The 16570-nt window shown below is 45.3% G+C and overlaps 1 protein-coding gene across 2 annotated transcripts in view; it reads left to right on the top strand.

Annotated features, from left to right (window-relative positions):
* The first annotated feature begins 479 nt into the window (after nucleotides 1–479).
* Prkrip1 (PRKR interacting protein 1) overlaps nucleotides 480–16570 on the top strand; it is a 27137-nt gene continuing 11046 nt past the window's right edge. For both annotated transcript variants that reach the window (XM_076839842.1, XM_076839841.2), the window contains exons 1-5: nucleotides 480–632; nucleotides 1316–1394; nucleotides 2647–2747; nucleotides 5303–5388; nucleotides 7493–7560. In XM_076839842.1, coding sequence (XP_076695957.1) covers nucleotides 507–632; nucleotides 1316–1394; nucleotides 2647–2747; nucleotides 5303–5388; nucleotides 7493–7560 — 460 coding nt within the window. In that variant the 5' untranslated portion in view covers nucleotides 480–506. The remainder of the gene's footprint in view (nucleotides 633–1315; nucleotides 1395–2646; nucleotides 2748–5302; nucleotides 5389–7492; nucleotides 7561–16570) is intronic.

Here is a 16570-nt window from a genome sequence, read left to right as displayed (position 1 = left end):
CCCTCGGCTGAGGAATTCCAAGGTGACAGAGGACATCCGGCTCCCAGTTTTCAGGAAGCTCAGTGACATGTTTGCGCCGTCTTATATAAATGGAGATTGTCGCAAATGGGAGTTCAGGGACCCACGGACCTGCCAGGACAAAGCCCAGAGGCGAGGGGAGCGCGGCGGGAGCAGGAGCTGAGAGTCCTCTGCAGCACGGTGCCCGCTGGAACTGCAGAGGTCGGCCCGGACCACTGGAGCGTGAGGGGGCCACCTAGCCCCCAGAAACGTGGGCGTCCGGCCTCACGGATTTGTTCAGAAACAGGAAATGAAATCAAGCCGCTTGGATCAAAATAAGCCCGACCTGCCTCGGGCTCATGAATATTCAGCAGGCCACTTCCGTTCTGCGACTCCGCCCCGGCCCGCGGCCACGCCTCCCGCGCACGGAGACTGCGCGTGCGTCTCCGGCTCTGACGTCATAAAGGCGCGCCGCGGTCTTCGCTCGCCCGGGAAGTGGGAGAGTTGCTATGGCGAGTCCGGCCGCCTCGTCTGTGCGACCGCCGAGGCCCAAGAAAGAACCGCAGGCGCTCGTCATCCCCAAGAATGCGGCGGAGGAACAGAAGCTTAAGCTGGAGCGACTCATGAAGAACCCGGTGAGAGGAAGCGCGGGCTCCGCGGCGCGTCTGAGACCCACCCCTCTCCGCTCCGGCGCCTCTGGGGGTCCGCGCGCCCCCATCCCCCGCCGCCAGACTCGAGGTCTCGGCACCCTAATTCCAGAGCAGTCCTTAGGAACTGTCCTGGAAGAGATGGCGAGCTTCCGTCTGTCCTTGTTTAGAAACCTGCCTGAAGGCGCTGCGGAGGGCTTCACGCTTTTCGTTTGACTTTCCGAGGACCGAAGCGTTAGACTGAGAAGTTGGAAGCTGTGAGTTAGCAAAAAAGGGCATGTTTCTCCCAAAGAGCACTCACGGTTAGAGAGGGGGCAGCCAGAACACCTGTGCAGGTCGCGCCTTCGTCCCTCGCGCACCCGTCCAGGCCTCGCTTCCCCAGATCCTAAAAACAATCGGATGAGAGGGTCCATTTCCTAGACCTTTGACTAGAAAAGCTTGGTTCTCCTCCTTGAGTAGGGCTCAAGTTGGAGGTTGCTGGCCATTAACGGTGACAGGTTTCTGAGTTCTGCCCTGGGAAGTGGAGCCCTTGCCTACGGCAGGCAAGGCAGAAAATCAGCTCCGGGTCTGAGTAGCAAAGCCGGCCCTCTGCGCTAGTCTTTGGTTATAAGAGATGGAAGTTTGTCAGCAGGTTTATTCTTAACAGATGCTTTCCTGTTTAAATATTGCAGGACAAAGCAGTTCCAATCCCGGAAAAAATGAGTGAATGGGCACCTCGACCTCCCCCAGAATTTGTCCGAGATGTAATGGGTAATGTCCTTTATCTGTGTGTATAAATAAATTTAAAGGTAGATACATACACACACACACACACACAACACACACACGTGTATCTCCTGAAGTATTTGTTAAATAGATCTTTGGTAAGAAAAAAAAAATGTTCAGTGGTCCAGAATTTTGTTCTTACAATGATGGGGTACAGTTGCTTATGGTTTGGCACTAGCAACTTTCTTCTGTGTTCTTTATTTTTTTAATTAAAATTTTTTTTTGTAGTTGTAGATGGGCGGAATGCCTTTATTTTGTTTATTTTTATGTGGTTGGTGAGGATCAAACACAGTGCTTCACCCTTGTTAGGCAAGTGCTCTGCCACTGAGCCCCAGCCCTCTTCTGTGTTATTAATAGCACATTGTATTTTTTCTTTTTTTTCTTTTTTTTTTAGAAAGAGTGAGAGAGAGAGAGAGAGAGAAATTTTTTTTTAATATTTACTTTTTTAGTTCTCAGCGGACACAACATCTTTGTTTGTATGTGGTGCTGAGGATTGAACCCCGGGCCGCAGGCATGCCAGGCAAGCGCGCTACCGCTTGAGCCACATCCCCAGCCCCCATTGTATTTTTTTCTAAATGGAAATATTTTTATTATTTTGTTGGATTATAAACTAACATGCTAATTGTAAATAGAAACAAGTAATACTTAGAGATATAAAGAATTTATACATATTTAATACATAGATTATGTAATATATACATTTAATACATAAAAATATAAGGAACTTAGAATCATCTGTAATTCCATAATTCTGCTTGAAGCGTTTTGATAAAGCCTTCCAACCTCTTTATAGCCAACATCACTGATTTAAGAAAAAAATGCTTTTATAAGAATACAGGTGTCCTGCACATACTATTTTTGTAATCTCCATCTTTTTACTTAAAATATCGTGGCCACCTTTCCAACTTGCTAGAAATCTAGCAGCCAAATGTGAAATAATGGAGGACATGGGGAGGTCATCATTCTCTTCTAGATTTTGGTCTTTAAATCACAGTCGTTCCTCCTCTTGATAATACATTAGAATGGAATGTTTAGTGATTTCATAGTCAACATTCACACAACAATTTAATGGTGCCTGTGACATGCCAAACCCTGCATTTGCTCTGGGGTATAAGTGGAAAAAGGCAGGCATGGTACCTTCCATTACTTCCAGTTTTTACTTCAGTCCCTTTTAGTTAAGGGTGACCTGTGATGGTAACTGGATTTCATCTGGAACTCTGAATCATTCTGGCTCTAGGTTCAAGTGCTGGGGCTGGCAGTGGAGAGTTCCACGTGTACAGGCATCTGCGCCGCAGAGAGTACCAGCGACAGGACTACATGGATGCCATGGCTGAGAAGGTGAGTGAGCCAGGAGCTGGAGCCCCCTAGTATGGGGTTATGTACTTTTACAGCCTTTAGGGGAAAAAGTTCAAAGAAGTATACACAGGCAGCTGGTGGTACTTTGCATAGGGTCTGCCTTACCCAGTCAGCATGGAAAGCAGAGTCCAGGCCACTCCTAGGTCAAACTCAGTGCAGCAAGATGGCCACCCTAGGAGAGGAGGGAGGCACAGAGTCTTCCATTTGTATAGGAGGGCATTGCAGAGTGGCCTCTCCCCTCCAGGCCATCTGACATGAAAAGGAATGGCAAGCAGGATCTTCCAGAGTGGTCAATTCTCTCTTGTTCTTTCTTAGCTGATGCCTGTGTGCAGTTAGCTGTTTTGTGTGAATGGTGATGTGCTTTCTATTTGTCATCTTCATTGAAATTTTGGGTTTTCTAGCTTTAAGACTGGCGTTTCTTCATGACAGAGGTCAAATGATTTTTTTTTCTTTTTTTTTTAAGACTTGAGAATTTTTTAAGAAATTATAATTTAAAAACCAGGTGTGGTGGTGCATACCTGTAATCCCACTACTTGTTGATATGGAGCAGAAGGATCCCTGAACCCAAATGTTTCAGGCCAACCTAGGCAACTTAGTCGTAATTTCAGGGACGTGAGGGAGAAACTTTAAACTAGAGCTGAAGATGTAACTCAGTGGTAGAGTGCTTGCCCAACATGCACAAGGCTCTGGGTTCCATTCCTAGCACTATAAAAAAAAATGCAAGATGGGCTGGGGTTGTGGCTTAGAGGTAGAGTGCTCACCTAGCATGCGTGAGCCACTGGGTTCGATCCTCAGCACCATAAAAATAAAAAAAAGATATTGTGTCCACCTACAACTAAAAAATATTTTTTAAAAAAAGTGCAAGGGAGAACCACTAAACATTTTGGTGTTTCCCCCCCCCCCCACCCCACAAAGAACCCAGAGAGTTGCACATATGAGACAAGTGCTCTACTACATCTCCAGTTCCCACTCGACATTTGTAATTTCTCAAAAGTAAGGAAGCCATTCTTTTAGTCAAGAAAAGATAGGCAGCACATTTTTTTGTGTGCAGTTGCTAGGAACAGAGAGGAGCCACAGCAGAAAAGGAAGTAGTGAACCACATTCTTTGAAAAATTGAGACAAACTGGACCCACATTGTATCTTTTTTAAAAAGACATGAAAATTGTCTAAATGCACAAATGTTCATAATGCTAGCACATACATATACCAAAGGGTGTTGATTAAAACAACAACAAACAACTCCTTAGGGCCTGCTGTGTTCTGGTGGTGATGTTCTCAATGCTTGTGGGAAGTTTTGGCTGTCTTGTCACACCTGTCCCAGCTCACTGCAGTAGGTTAGCTGTTGTCAGAAATAATGCTCTGGGGGCTGGGATTGTGGCTTAAGTTGTAGAGCCCTTGCCTAGCATGCCTGAGGTCCTGGGTTCGATTCTCTTTTATTTAAAAAATAAAATAAAAATATTGAGTCCACCTAAAACTAAAAATTAATATTAAAAAAAGGAATTATGGGAGGCATTTTTATTTTTAAATTATTCTAGGAGGGAGGAAGTAGAACAGGTTGTTGTCCCAGGCACTAAAAATTAGTCTGAAGTTTTTATATAAAGATCCAGAGAAAATACAGGAAAATGTTGCACAAACTTGACATCCATACAGATGCAAAGGTTTTTATTTCCGGCATCAAAACATAAGCTCTAAAGTTTAAAAACATGAAAGAGGCAGGAGAATATGCAACCTTTTTCAGTGACAGATAGGACAGCACCCCAACAGAGCTGGTCTCAGATGTGTCAGCCACCAGCGCTCCGTGAAGTTCACTCACTAGTAAATTCAAGGGCTTTTGGATTTCACTCTTTCTCTTTCCAGTTGTCCTCTCCTTGAGGCTCATTTCCTTCTTGAAGGGGCATATTCCGTTTTCAGCTTCTGTTGCTTGGTTTCAGTGACCTCCTGTGCAGATCCACACCCCCTCAGCGCAGATAGCAGCAGCAACGAAGGCACCTCTTCCTCCTGTGCTGGCTCCTACTTTGCCTCCTCAACCTTTAGGCAATGACCAGAAGAAATGAAAGACGGCACTTTGTATTGTTCACACGTGCTTTTCTGTGACCGATTTCGTTATTCTTCCAAACAGAGCTGGCAGAAAGGACTTATAGTTTCTCTCCTTTTATAGATGAACAAATTGAAACTTGGAAAGAAAACTGGGAAGAAGAATTCAGTAGTGGACGTGTATACTGTGTGTGTGTGTGTGTGTGTGTGTGTGTGCGCGTGCGTGCGTGCACGCGCGTGCGCGCACGTGCGCGCACTAGCAGGTGATACTGCTAGGATGAGTCATTTAGTAACTGTTGCTAAGGTTAGGACTTGAAAATTCCTTCTAGCCATTGTTGTGCTGCACTCTGGTCAGTGGGCAAGGGGCTGGCCCAGAGACAGTCCTTACTGCCGCTGTCCTCAAGGAGTCCTCCACACGCCTTCTCCAGTTTTCTCTTTCATATTTTGTTGTGCATGAGTCTGCCCAGTCCAGAGTATATCTAAATAATGTGGGGTTTTTGTAGCAAAAATTGGATGCAGAGTTTCAGAAGAGATTGGAAAAGAATAAAATTGCTGCAGAGGAGCAGACTGCAAAGCGTCGGAAAAAGCGGTAAGCACATCATGTTATCTGAGGGTGGGGCGGGGGGTGTCAGAAAGTGGCAGGCTGATGAATGGGCAAATCTTGTACTCAAAGGTTCACCTGTGTGGCCAGCCATGGTGGTGTGCGCCTATAGTGCCAGCTGCTGGGCAGGTAGCACCCACTGTTGATTCTAGCCTTTCTCTGGGTGTTGATTCCCAGGGCTGGGCTGCCCAGAGGCAGTAAAGTGTAGTGTGTGCTTCTGGCTCACAGGCCACTAAAGAAATGGAGGAGGATCATTTGAGCCCAGTACTTGAAGGCCAGCCTGGGCAGCATAGCCAGATCCCTCAAAGAAATTGAAAAATTTATTCTCTGTGACCTACAAAGTGGTGGGTGTGAATGCCCTAAGGCAGAGCCTCCAGGTAGAGGATTGCCTTCTTTTCCTACCTACCCCCCTGCTTAGTACAGATTCCCCAAATATTAGAGATCCGGACTTTTGTGAGTGCACAGATTACTTTGTCTCCTTCAATTCTGCCCTTTAACACTGAATTTATGAAAATGCTGTAACCAAACTTCCCCTTCAGCTTGTTCCTTAAATGAAAGTCTGACCTCTTCAAATGACTGCATGGTGGTACAAGCTGTGTGCTTGCAGGGTTCTAAATAAACAGTCCTTCAACTTGTAGGGAGCTGAGCAGGATTTTAAAAACAGTACATACAACTTCACATGAAAATGTATCTCCAGTATTCCTTTTTCTTTTCTTTCTTTTTCTTTTTTTTTTTTTTTTAATATTGTTTAGTTGTCAATAGACCTTTATTTTTTTTTTTATTTATAAATGGTGCTGAAAATCAAATCCAGTGCCTCACACATGCTAGGTAAGCGCTCTACCACTGAGCCACAAACCCAGCTCCTATCTCCAGTATTTCTGAGATTGCTTTGGTCACCTCAGGACTCCTTAGGATTTGATCCTGACTCATGATGAAAATAGTTTAATGTTGGAATGGCAGAACCATAAGAGATTATTCCTTTTCTTTTTTTTTTAAAGACCTTTATTTTATTTATTTTTATGTGGTGCTGAGGATCAAACCCAGTGCTTCACACATGCTAGGCGAGTGTTCTACCACTGAGCCACAAGCCTAACCCCTATTCCTTTTCTTTCTTTATTTAATTGTTAGTACCCGGAATTGAACCCAGGGCCACTTAACCACTGAGCCACGTCCCTGGCCCTTTTTATTTTTTATTTTGAGAAGGGTCTCACTAAGTTGCTTAGGGCCTCGGTAACTTGCTGAGATTGGCCTTGAACTTGTGATTCTCAGCTTCCTGGGTCACTGGGATTATTGGCCTGTGCCATTGCGCCTAGCTGAGTTTTTCCTGTATTTTGTTATTAAAGTATTTCTGTTGTAGTTTTTGTTTTTGTTTCTGTTTTTTTAAAGAGAGAGTGAGAGAGGAGAGAGAGAGAGAAAGAGAATTTTTTAATATTTTTTATTTTTTAGTTATTGGCGGACACAACATCTTTGTTTGTACGTGGTGCTGAGAATCGAACCCGGGCCGCACACATGCCAGGCGAGCGCGCTACCACTTGAGCCACATCCCCAGCCCTGTAGTTTTTGTTTTGTTTTGTGTTTGAGATGGAGTCTTACTGGGACTACAGGGTCATGCCACTGTGCCCAAATGTTAACTTCTTTGTTTTTCTCATTTTTAAATTTTTTTGGTACTGGGACTGGAATTCACTTAACCACTGAGCCATATCCCCAGCCCTTTTTATGTTTTATTTTGAGACAGGGTCTTGCTGAATTGGTTGGGGCCTTACGAAGTTGCTGAGACTGGCCTTGAACTCTGATCCTCCTGCCTCAGCCTCCCAAGTCTTTGTGATTTCAAGCATGTGACACTGCACCCAGCTTCCAACTATAAGGTTTTTAAAGAGCTATAAAAGGAGGCTGGGGCTGGGGCTCAGTGCAAGAGCACTTGCCTGGCACGTGTGAGGCACTCAGTTTGATTCTCAGCACCACATATAAATAAAGGAATAAAATAAAGGTTCATCAATATTTTTAAAAATGAAGGAGCTATGAATAAGTGTTTATTTTGTAAAGTATACAGCAAGATAGTTAAGGAATCAGCATGTGTGTTTTTTGTTTGTAGCCAGAAGTTAAAAGAGAAGAAACTGTTGGCAAAGAAGATGAAACTTGAGCAAAAAAAACAAAAAGAAGGTGAGTGGTGTCCACTTCTCCTTGGTTGTAGCCTTTCTCTTGGTGTTGATCCCAGGCCTGAGCTTCCCAGAAGCAGAAAAGCATAGGGTGTGGGGCTGGTTGGCTGGCCACTGAGGAAGTGGCAGCTTATTTATGTTAGGATTCATTTAATCATAAGTATCTGAAAACAAACTGGCTTAAGCAGAAAAGAAAGACCCTGGCTCTTGTTCAGTCCAGGGCAGACCTCCCTTCAGGTAGGACTGGGGCAAGAGCTCAGTGGCATTACTGTTGTTTCCTCTTGGTCCTGACCTCCTGGCCTCCTACAAGCTTGTGCCTTGTGATTGTGAAGTGCCTGCAACTGCTCTCCAGGGTACATCCTGCCTCTTTATTGTCCAAGAAGAAAGGTTGAGGGACCATCCCACTGTTCCTAGCAGAAATCTTGTGTTTCTTTGTCTCCAATTAAGTCATACTTCCAGTCAGTTAAGAATGCTTAACAGTGCTTTAACAAAGAGTAGTTTGTTTCTCTTACATGGTAAGAAATCTGGTGGTAGATATCAGTCTGGTGGGTTCAACACTCTTGCAATTCTCTTGGCCTTTGTCCTCAGTGTGTGAGATGGCTGCATGGCTCCTGCCCATTATACCTATGTTCAAAGCAGAAGGATAGAGATGGTACTTGTCTGTCTTTTTTTTTTTTTTTTTAACTAGAAAGCAAAAAGTCCCCCAGAAGGGCCTGGAGAAGTAGCTCAGTGGTAGAGTGCTTTTTGTGGCATGTACAGAAACTCTACATTCAATCTGGTACTACCAAAAAAAAAAAAAAAAAAAAAGTCCTTAGAAGTGTCCTGCAGAAGTCACCTTATGTATTTACTAGGTCACTTTGCCATCCCTATCTGCCCTCATGTAAGGTGAATAGAAAATAGAATTGTCATAAATCCTTTAAACTATTCATGATCATCACTGGGAGCTGGTTACTTTGCCCTCCCCCCTTCCCCGCCCCAGACGTTCTCTTAATAAGGAGGAGTGGGGTGGGTGCTGGGGCAGCATCCACCGTGCTCCAGTCCTGCTTGCTTCTGAACCCATCACAAAGGCCTGGGAGCCATAGGCTAAGAGTGGAGGAGAGATGGGCCTCAGGTAGAAAGGGCCAGGGATACTAAGGGACAAAAATGACTCCAATTTGCCATGTTTCTACATTGGTGTCTGTGACTGGGTTCCTGCATAAACCACTGAGGGTGTTAGCTTGGGGTACAGTTGGGCTTTCCTTTACAGGTGAAATACAATTGACCCCTTTTAGGGCTGGCTTCCTCATGAGTTGTACTGTGTGACACGTTATGATGTTTTTAAACTGTGTGACTGCTCTGCCCTCCCACAATTCCTCAAATTAACCAGCAGGTATTTTCTCAGCCCTCCAAGGAGAAGGAGTGGGCATACCAGCTGGTCTTAGTGTTCTGTTGGTGGGTTGTAGCTTGACCCTGTGTTAGGAAATAGCTCTCCTTCATGCAGGATAATTTGCCCCGCCCTCTGGGATGTGCTGTTTTTGCTGCTTATTGTCATTGTTGAGTTTCATATTTAGTGACTTTCTGAACTAATTCTGTAAAGCCTGTGTTCTTTGTTGTGTGTGATCACTGAAGTTTCTGCTTGGTTAACTCAGTGGTCAGCCGGAGAATAAATATTTCTTTAAATGCCTTGAACCAGTATGTCTTCCAGCCTTTGCTGAGGGCTGTGTGTGTTGGAGCATGGCTTCGGCGCCCTGGCAGGGCTTTGCAGATTATCTTTGCCTTCATTTCCTGCTTGCACATAGCCCCAAGAACAGCAGAGTGAGAAATTAGGGCCTTTGTATGTCTTTCTTGGGCCTGTGCACAGCCTTGTGCATGTGTGTGGCCCTCAAGTGTCCCAGCTTCTCCTCTTAAGCTTTTTGGTCATCTTTTTTTTTTTGGTCTTTGCTTCAGCTGTTATCTCTGCCTCAGGGAGTTGCAGTGGTAAGTGGCTGCCACTGATTGCTTCTGACAAACACCCAGAGGAAGAAGCTCTTCACACTGAGTGAACTCTCAAGTCAGGACAGCTCAAAACAAGCCTTGCGAGAAGTTTCCTGGGAGCTGCTAGACAGGTCAAATAGGGACAGTGCTCAGGTTGGAACTTTGAGACCCTCTCAACCTGGTTGGTTTATTTGTTGATTAATTGATAAATACTGGGAATTGAACCCAGGGGTACTCTACCACTGGGCCATATCCTCAGCCCTTTTTACTTTTATTTTTACTTTGAGACAGGGTCTGAGTTTCCCAGGCTAGCCCCAAACATAATCCTCCTGCCTCAGCCTCCTGAGTATCTTGGGTTACAGGTGTGCACTACACACCAAGCAAAAGGTTGATTTTTAAAAACTAATCTTTGCAGGGCTGGGGATGTGGCTCAAGCGGTAGCGCGCTCGCCTGGCATGTGTGCGGCCCGGGTTCGATCCTCAGCACCACATACAAACAAAGATGTTGTGTCTGCCGAAAATTAAAAATACTAAATATTTTTTTAAAAATAATAATAATAATAATCTTTGCCAGTATTCTTGTTGCTTTTCTGGAGGAACTGATTTTTGGAGGTCATTAGTGTGCCATTCTAGAAGTGCTCTCATCTTCTTGAATCTTAACCCACCTATGCCATTACTTTTGAAGTGTCATTCTGTGTGCATGGTGGGGGTGTGTGTTAAGGATGGAAAGGCTGGAACTCAGGCCTTGCTGGGCAAGTGCTCTGTGTCTCAGCAGCACACTCGACCCTGTTGTGTTTTTAATTCTATCCCTTTTTATAGCTGTTATGACTCTAGGGGATGTTAAGCACATACTACTGTCATGTTCTGCTTAGATCTGCTTAGAGCTTTCCATCACTTATGTTCTTTTACCCTTAGTTACATCTGCAGACATTGAAAATGTAATCAGATGATGTTACTTTTTTCAATATTTTTATTAGTTGTTGATGGACCTTTATTTATTTATTTACTTGTGGTGCTGAGAACTGAACCCAGTGCCTCACACAAGCTAGGCAAGCACTCTACCGCTGAGCTCCAGCTCCAGCCCAGATGATGTTATTTTTACTTTCAAACATATTTTAAAGACCTCAAGAGGTACTAACCAATGCATACTGTGTGCTCTTCTTCCCTGGTCCCTGATGCTCCAGGTGTCCCTCTGGTCTGTTTCGTGTGAAGGTCTTCCTTCAGTTGTTCATTAGAGCAGGTCGCTGGCTTTGTTTCCATGGCCTTTCTTCCTGTGTTTTAAGCAGATGCGTTATAGAGAATCTGATAATTCCAACTGGCGTTTGTTAGTTGCCTTTTCCCTACAAGTTGAGACTCTGCTGATTCTTCATAAGCTGAGTATTTTTCTCTGTGTCTTGGATGTTTTGAATAGTGTGCAGTGAGGCTTCTGTGTCTCATTGAATTTGTCCAGCAGGCAGTCAACCTCGTGTGTCCAGAACTCGGGTTCTTTCCCGCCCTCTGTGTGTTGTGGTTCCTCTGACAGATCAGCTTTTGGAGTTTGCTGTGTTCTCCAGACATGCCTTGCGTGTGCCACCCACTGGCCACTTTGGGTTTGATTCTTTGAGTCCAATTCTTAGAGCAATTGACTTGACGATCAGGAGAGAGACAGAGAGGAAAAGCAACAGGCGACTCCCTTAAAACCTGGCTCCTCTGGTTAGAAAGAAATGCTCTCCTCTGTCAGAGCTCCAGTGCTTACACACCCCTTCTCCACTGCTGCCACCCGGGGCCTATAGGATTGCCTGGGAACTAGGGTCTGAGAGAAGGGGAACGGTGTGCCCATCCCTAGGCCAGGAGTCCCTGTCTTACCTCAGCCAGACTGGCAGGATTCTTTGGAGCTTTGTCTGCGCCCATCTCTAATTTTGGGTTCTGGGTCACCCTGAGTCCAGGCTTGAGGGATACCGGACAGAGAAAAGCAACAGCAGGAGATTCATAGCTTGCAGTGGCACTTTGTGTGTTGCTCTTTTTCCCCAGTTTGCTTATTTTTCAGAGTCTGTATTCTGTCCAGCTGCCATAGCCATACCCAGAGGGAGAGATGGAACTGAATGTGTTCCCTCCATTCCACCTAGAGCCTCTGATTGGCTCATTTTTTTTCCCCTGGGGATTGAACTCATGGGCACTTGATCACTGAGTTGTTTGGGACCTCACTAAGTTGCTGAGGCTGGCTTGAACTCTCGATCCTCCTGTCTCAGTCTCCTAGGCATGCACCACCACTCCCAGCTACATAGCCCATTTTTAAATTGGGCTTCTTGTTGTTATTGCGTTTTAGGAATTCTGTATTTTCTGGATATTAATCCTTATCACATACATATATTTGCAAATATTATCTCCCATTTGGTGGCTTTCCCTTTAACTCTGTTAATACTGACTTGTGATACATAAAATTTGTGAGTGTTCATGAAGTCCAGTTTGTCTTATTTCTTGTTTTGTTGCCTATGCCTTTGGCATCATTTCCAGGAAAGAACATGGTTTCTTATAGCCCCTTTCCTGATGCTTTTAGACATCAGGTGCATGCAGCTGTGTGATTTTCAGTCACTGTTCTTTAATTTGGTCCAAGACTGTGAAGAATGTTCAAGACCATACAGCTTTTGGGTAGACTTCCTCTAGAGCCCACAACAGCTATGAGTCTCCTCTACCCTACACTTCAGGGCTTTCTCAGAAAGAGATGTTTGTGCCAGGCATGGTGACACATGCCTGTCATCCTAGGTGCTGTGGAGGCTGAAACAAGAGGATCAACACAAGTTGAGGCTAGCCTGGGCAACTTAGTGAGACCCTGTCTCAAAATAAAAAATAAAAAGAAGTTGGGGATGTGGCTTAGTGGTAGAGGACTTCTGAGTTCAATCCCCAGTGCCCCACCCCCTGAAAAAAGAGAGGTCTATGCACATGTCCCATCCTGGAGTCACATGGTGGGCTACCTGTTCTCAAGCTGAGGCAGGCTAACCTCTTTTTATCACTGGGGCATGAAATCATTTTGGAGGTTGCAACAACCTTTTATAAATTATGGATGAATAGACTGGAAAATATTACTCTGAGTAAATGTTGTTTTCTGAAATTCTTCCCATTTCTGTGTGGGCTCTGGGCTTCAGTCAAACAAAGGCAAAAGTCATTGGTAGGGAGCATGGCCCCACTTCTATACTTAATTGGGACCATAGCACTTTACAAAGCAAGATGTTTAGTACATCGTGGCTGTACCTGTGCTGTATCAATTGAGCAGAGTGTTGTAGGAGTAACTATCACAGAATGGTTTGTAAGCCCTTTATATCGCCTTTTCGATTTCATTCTGTATTTTGTCCAGTTGAAATGAATAGAAATTCAGGGGGTAATCCCCAGTGGTGCCACAAGATGGTACTGAGGCGCCACTGGGTTCCCGATGGATTTGGAGGGAGCTCCTCTGAAAAGCAGTGATGGTCAGTGACCATCTCTTCTATTGTTGGAGAGAAGCTTCTATTCTCTTCTATTGTTGGAGAGAAGCTCTCCCTACTTGTTTTCTGTGCTCATCCAGTAATTCAGCGAATACACCTGCTGTGCGAAACTCAGGTCTAAATGACACCACTGGGTGACATTAAGCCGGTTTAGATTATTCTGAAGCCTTGAACTCCCAAAGTGGCCCATTGTAATACCAGCGTTCCTTATCCTAACGAAGGCCTGTCTGCCAGGGAAATCCAGGGTAGCCTTAAAGGGAATTGAGTAGGCACACTCGGGGCATTTCTCAGCCTCGGCACTGTGGGTATCTGGGGCAGGATTACTCTTCTTTGGGAGGTGCTCTGTTCTGTTCATGAGGGATGGTGTTTTTGTTTTTTTAATTTTTTAAGTTGTAGATGGACACAATATCTTTAATTTATTTATTTCTTTTTACATGGTGCTAAGGATCGAACCCAGTGTCTCCCACATTCTAGGCAGGTGCTCTACCACTGAGCTGCAACCCCAGCCCTGGTTTGGTTTTTGAGACAGAGGTCTCTGTGTTGCCCAGGCTGGACTCCGGCTCCTGAGCTCAAGCAGTCCTCCTGCCGCAGCCTCCCAGGTTGCTGGGACTGCTGGCCCGCACACCACACCTGGCCTCGGTCTGCTTTAGTCTCTCTCAGAGTATATGTTTATATGTAGTTGCAACATTTTTTCATTTGCTTATTTTATTTAATACTGTATTTCTATTCCTTCATAATTTTTTCAGTGACTGATGATATCCGGTAGTTGACGTGCTGTAGCAACCCTTCTCTTTTTATTAGACATTAGATTGATTCATTTTTGTTTTCTGTAGAAGACACTTAAAGTCAAGAGCATGTGCCTGTCTCCTTGCTTCTTTTGGGAGGCATAAATTAACATAAATTCCCAACAGTAGTGATTACTAGCTCAAAGCATAAAAAGAACTCGTGGCATTTGAAATCTATTGCCAGCTACTTTCCAAAGGAATAGTACCAGTTTTTATGGCCATGAACTATGTGCAGCAGTGAGTGCTTTTACCCTGTCCTTGCTGGGACTGGCGTTTAGAAACTCTTCTTCCTCTTTGTGGACAAGAGCCATATATATGAGAGGAAATCAAATTCTCATTGAGGATTTGTTAAAATTATTTTTAAAATATAGGTAGAGGGTTATAGCTCAGTGGTGGAGTGCTTGCCTAGCAGGCCCCAGGTCCTAGGTTTGATTACCAATACTGCAAAAAATATGCAGTGTGCACATACGTACACACGTACTCATCTATACATAGAAGCCGTGCTGTCTCCATTCTCCGCACCGCCCCCACCTCTGTACAGCTTCAGAGGTCTCCTATAAAACAGGTTGGACTGTCACTTGTTCTGCGTATGGAATGTTTATTGAACATTTGTTACATATTTGTGGTTCTAAGTACTTTGCACATGTTAACTGGCTTGGTCCTCACAGCCCTGTGAGGTGTTCAGTGGTTACCTGAATTTTGCAGTCACCTAGTGATAATGGTGGCACCTGCAGAGCTACAGTGGGGATGGGCATTGGGCCAGGTATTGATCCCAGGTGTCCGTACTTGCCCATAAGGTAAGCCAGCTTGAAACTCAGCAGCCCCGTCACGGTCAGGCCCCTTCTTGTCTCTCCACTACTTTGCCTTCCGCAGGCCTCTGCCCTGCCGAGCCTACTCCTCTGTCCTTCAGCCTTGCTTCATGTGGCCACTGGGCATGATCCTTTTCACACTCTATGACTTCCATGTGTCTGGAGAAGTGCTCATCCTTGGCCTTTCTCTCTGTGCACCCCTCCCTCAGGGGTGCTGTGGGGCTCTGATATCCACCTTGCCCACCTCCACGGGGTTGGCACACACTGGGTTACAGACCCACTGAGCACACAGCTTGCTTGTCCACTAGCCACCAGCGCTCTTTTTTTTTTTTTTAGTTGCGGATGGACAGTCGCTTCATTTATTTTTATATGGTGCTGAGGATCAAACCCAGTGCTGCCAAGCGCTGTCTCAGGTCCTGCTTTTTCTTTCTTTCAGAATTGCTTTGGATAATGTAGGACAATGCCAAGGATTACCCGGGGTTCTCACACGCCAAGTTTCCCCCACTGTTTTAACGACTCATTAACGGGGTATGCTTGTCAGCATCTGAACCAGTGTGATGATTGTAGTAGCCATAGCCAAGGCCCTATTCTGATTTCCTTCATTTTTAACCTGAAGCCCTCTTCCTGTTCCAGAATCCAGCCTAGACTCCACACCACATCTAATCACTACATGTCCTTAGGCTCCGTTGGCTGTGATAGTTTCTCAGACTTCTTTTGGGTCAGGACTGTAAAATGTCAGTCAGGACTTGCCAGTGTTCTCCTCATGGCTGTGGAAACACTGTGTAGTTGGGAGGAAGAGCAGAGGTCAGGCGCCTCTGTAACAGGGAAAGTCGCCCTGTGCAGCCCACGCTGAGGGGGAGGCCCAGCTGTGCCCTCCTCCGTGATGGCAGGGCCTCTGCAGGCCGTTTCTGCACAAGGTGGGGGGTCCTTTCTCCTCCCTTTACATCAGGGTGGACTCGTGGGTGTTGATTTATACTTCAGGTTATGATCCAGCACTGCATTATTTATCTCATTCACAAATGGTTCCAGCTTTGGCCGTTGGGAGTGCTTTCACTTGGCCTCTGTCCCTTTACAGATCCCATTGCTGTGGGCTCTCCCCGCTCCTCTCCCCCTCTCCCATCCTTTCTTGCAGACCCTGTAGTGCACACCTGTCAGGCATGTGGCCTGCCTCACTCAGAGTCAGCCACTTTCCTAGAAGTTCTGGCTCCTTTTGCTGTAGGAATGGTATGAGAAATTGAGGTCTGGGGCAACACAGGAGGCTGAGGCAAGAGGATCCCAAGTTCAAGGCCAACCTGGGCCACCTAGCAAGACCCTTTCTCAAAATTAAATTTAAGGGGCTGGGGTGGTGGCTCAGTGGTGGAGTACTTACCTAGCATGTGTGAGGCATAGGGTTCCATTCTTGGCACCACATGTAAATAAAAATAACGTTCTTATCAACAACTAAAAAAGTCCTGTGGCTATTTGTAACATACATTTTTAAAAATATTTATATTTGGTTGTAGCTGGACACAATTCCTTTTATTTATTTATTTGTTTGTTTATTTATTTGTATGTGGTGCTGAGGATGGAACCGAGGGCCTCACATGGGCCAGGCGGGCGCTCTACCACTGAACCACAACCCCAGCCCCGTAACATGCATCTTTTAAAAAATTAAATTTAAGGGCTGGGGTTATGGCTCAGTGGTAGAGCACTCGCCCCGCATGTGCAAGACCCTGGGTTCGAATAAAATAAAAAAGTTACTGTGTTCAACTACAAAAAAATAAAAATATTTTAAAAAATTAAATATAAAAAGGGCTGGAGATGTAGCTCACTGGGCGAGTACTTGCCTAATGTGCACAAGGCCCTGGGTCTGATCCCCAGCAGCTCCTTGGAGGAGGAGGAGGGTCTGGAAACAAGTTGTCTCTGTACTGTGCTTTCAACCAGCTCAGCCACACTGTGCTCCTGGCAGCCATGACAGGGAAAGCACTGGAAGCTCAGGAACTACTCATGGGGCGTCGCAGAAGCCTCTGG

The sequence above is a fragment of the Callospermophilus lateralis genome, chromosome 19, assembly GCF_048772815.1.
Source record: "Callospermophilus lateralis isolate mCalLat2 chromosome 19, mCalLat2.hap1, whole genome shotgun sequence".
Lineage (NCBI taxonomy): Eukaryota > Metazoa > Chordata > Mammalia > Rodentia > Sciuridae > Callospermophilus > Callospermophilus lateralis.
This window is presented reverse-complemented; position numbering and strand designations above follow the sequence as displayed.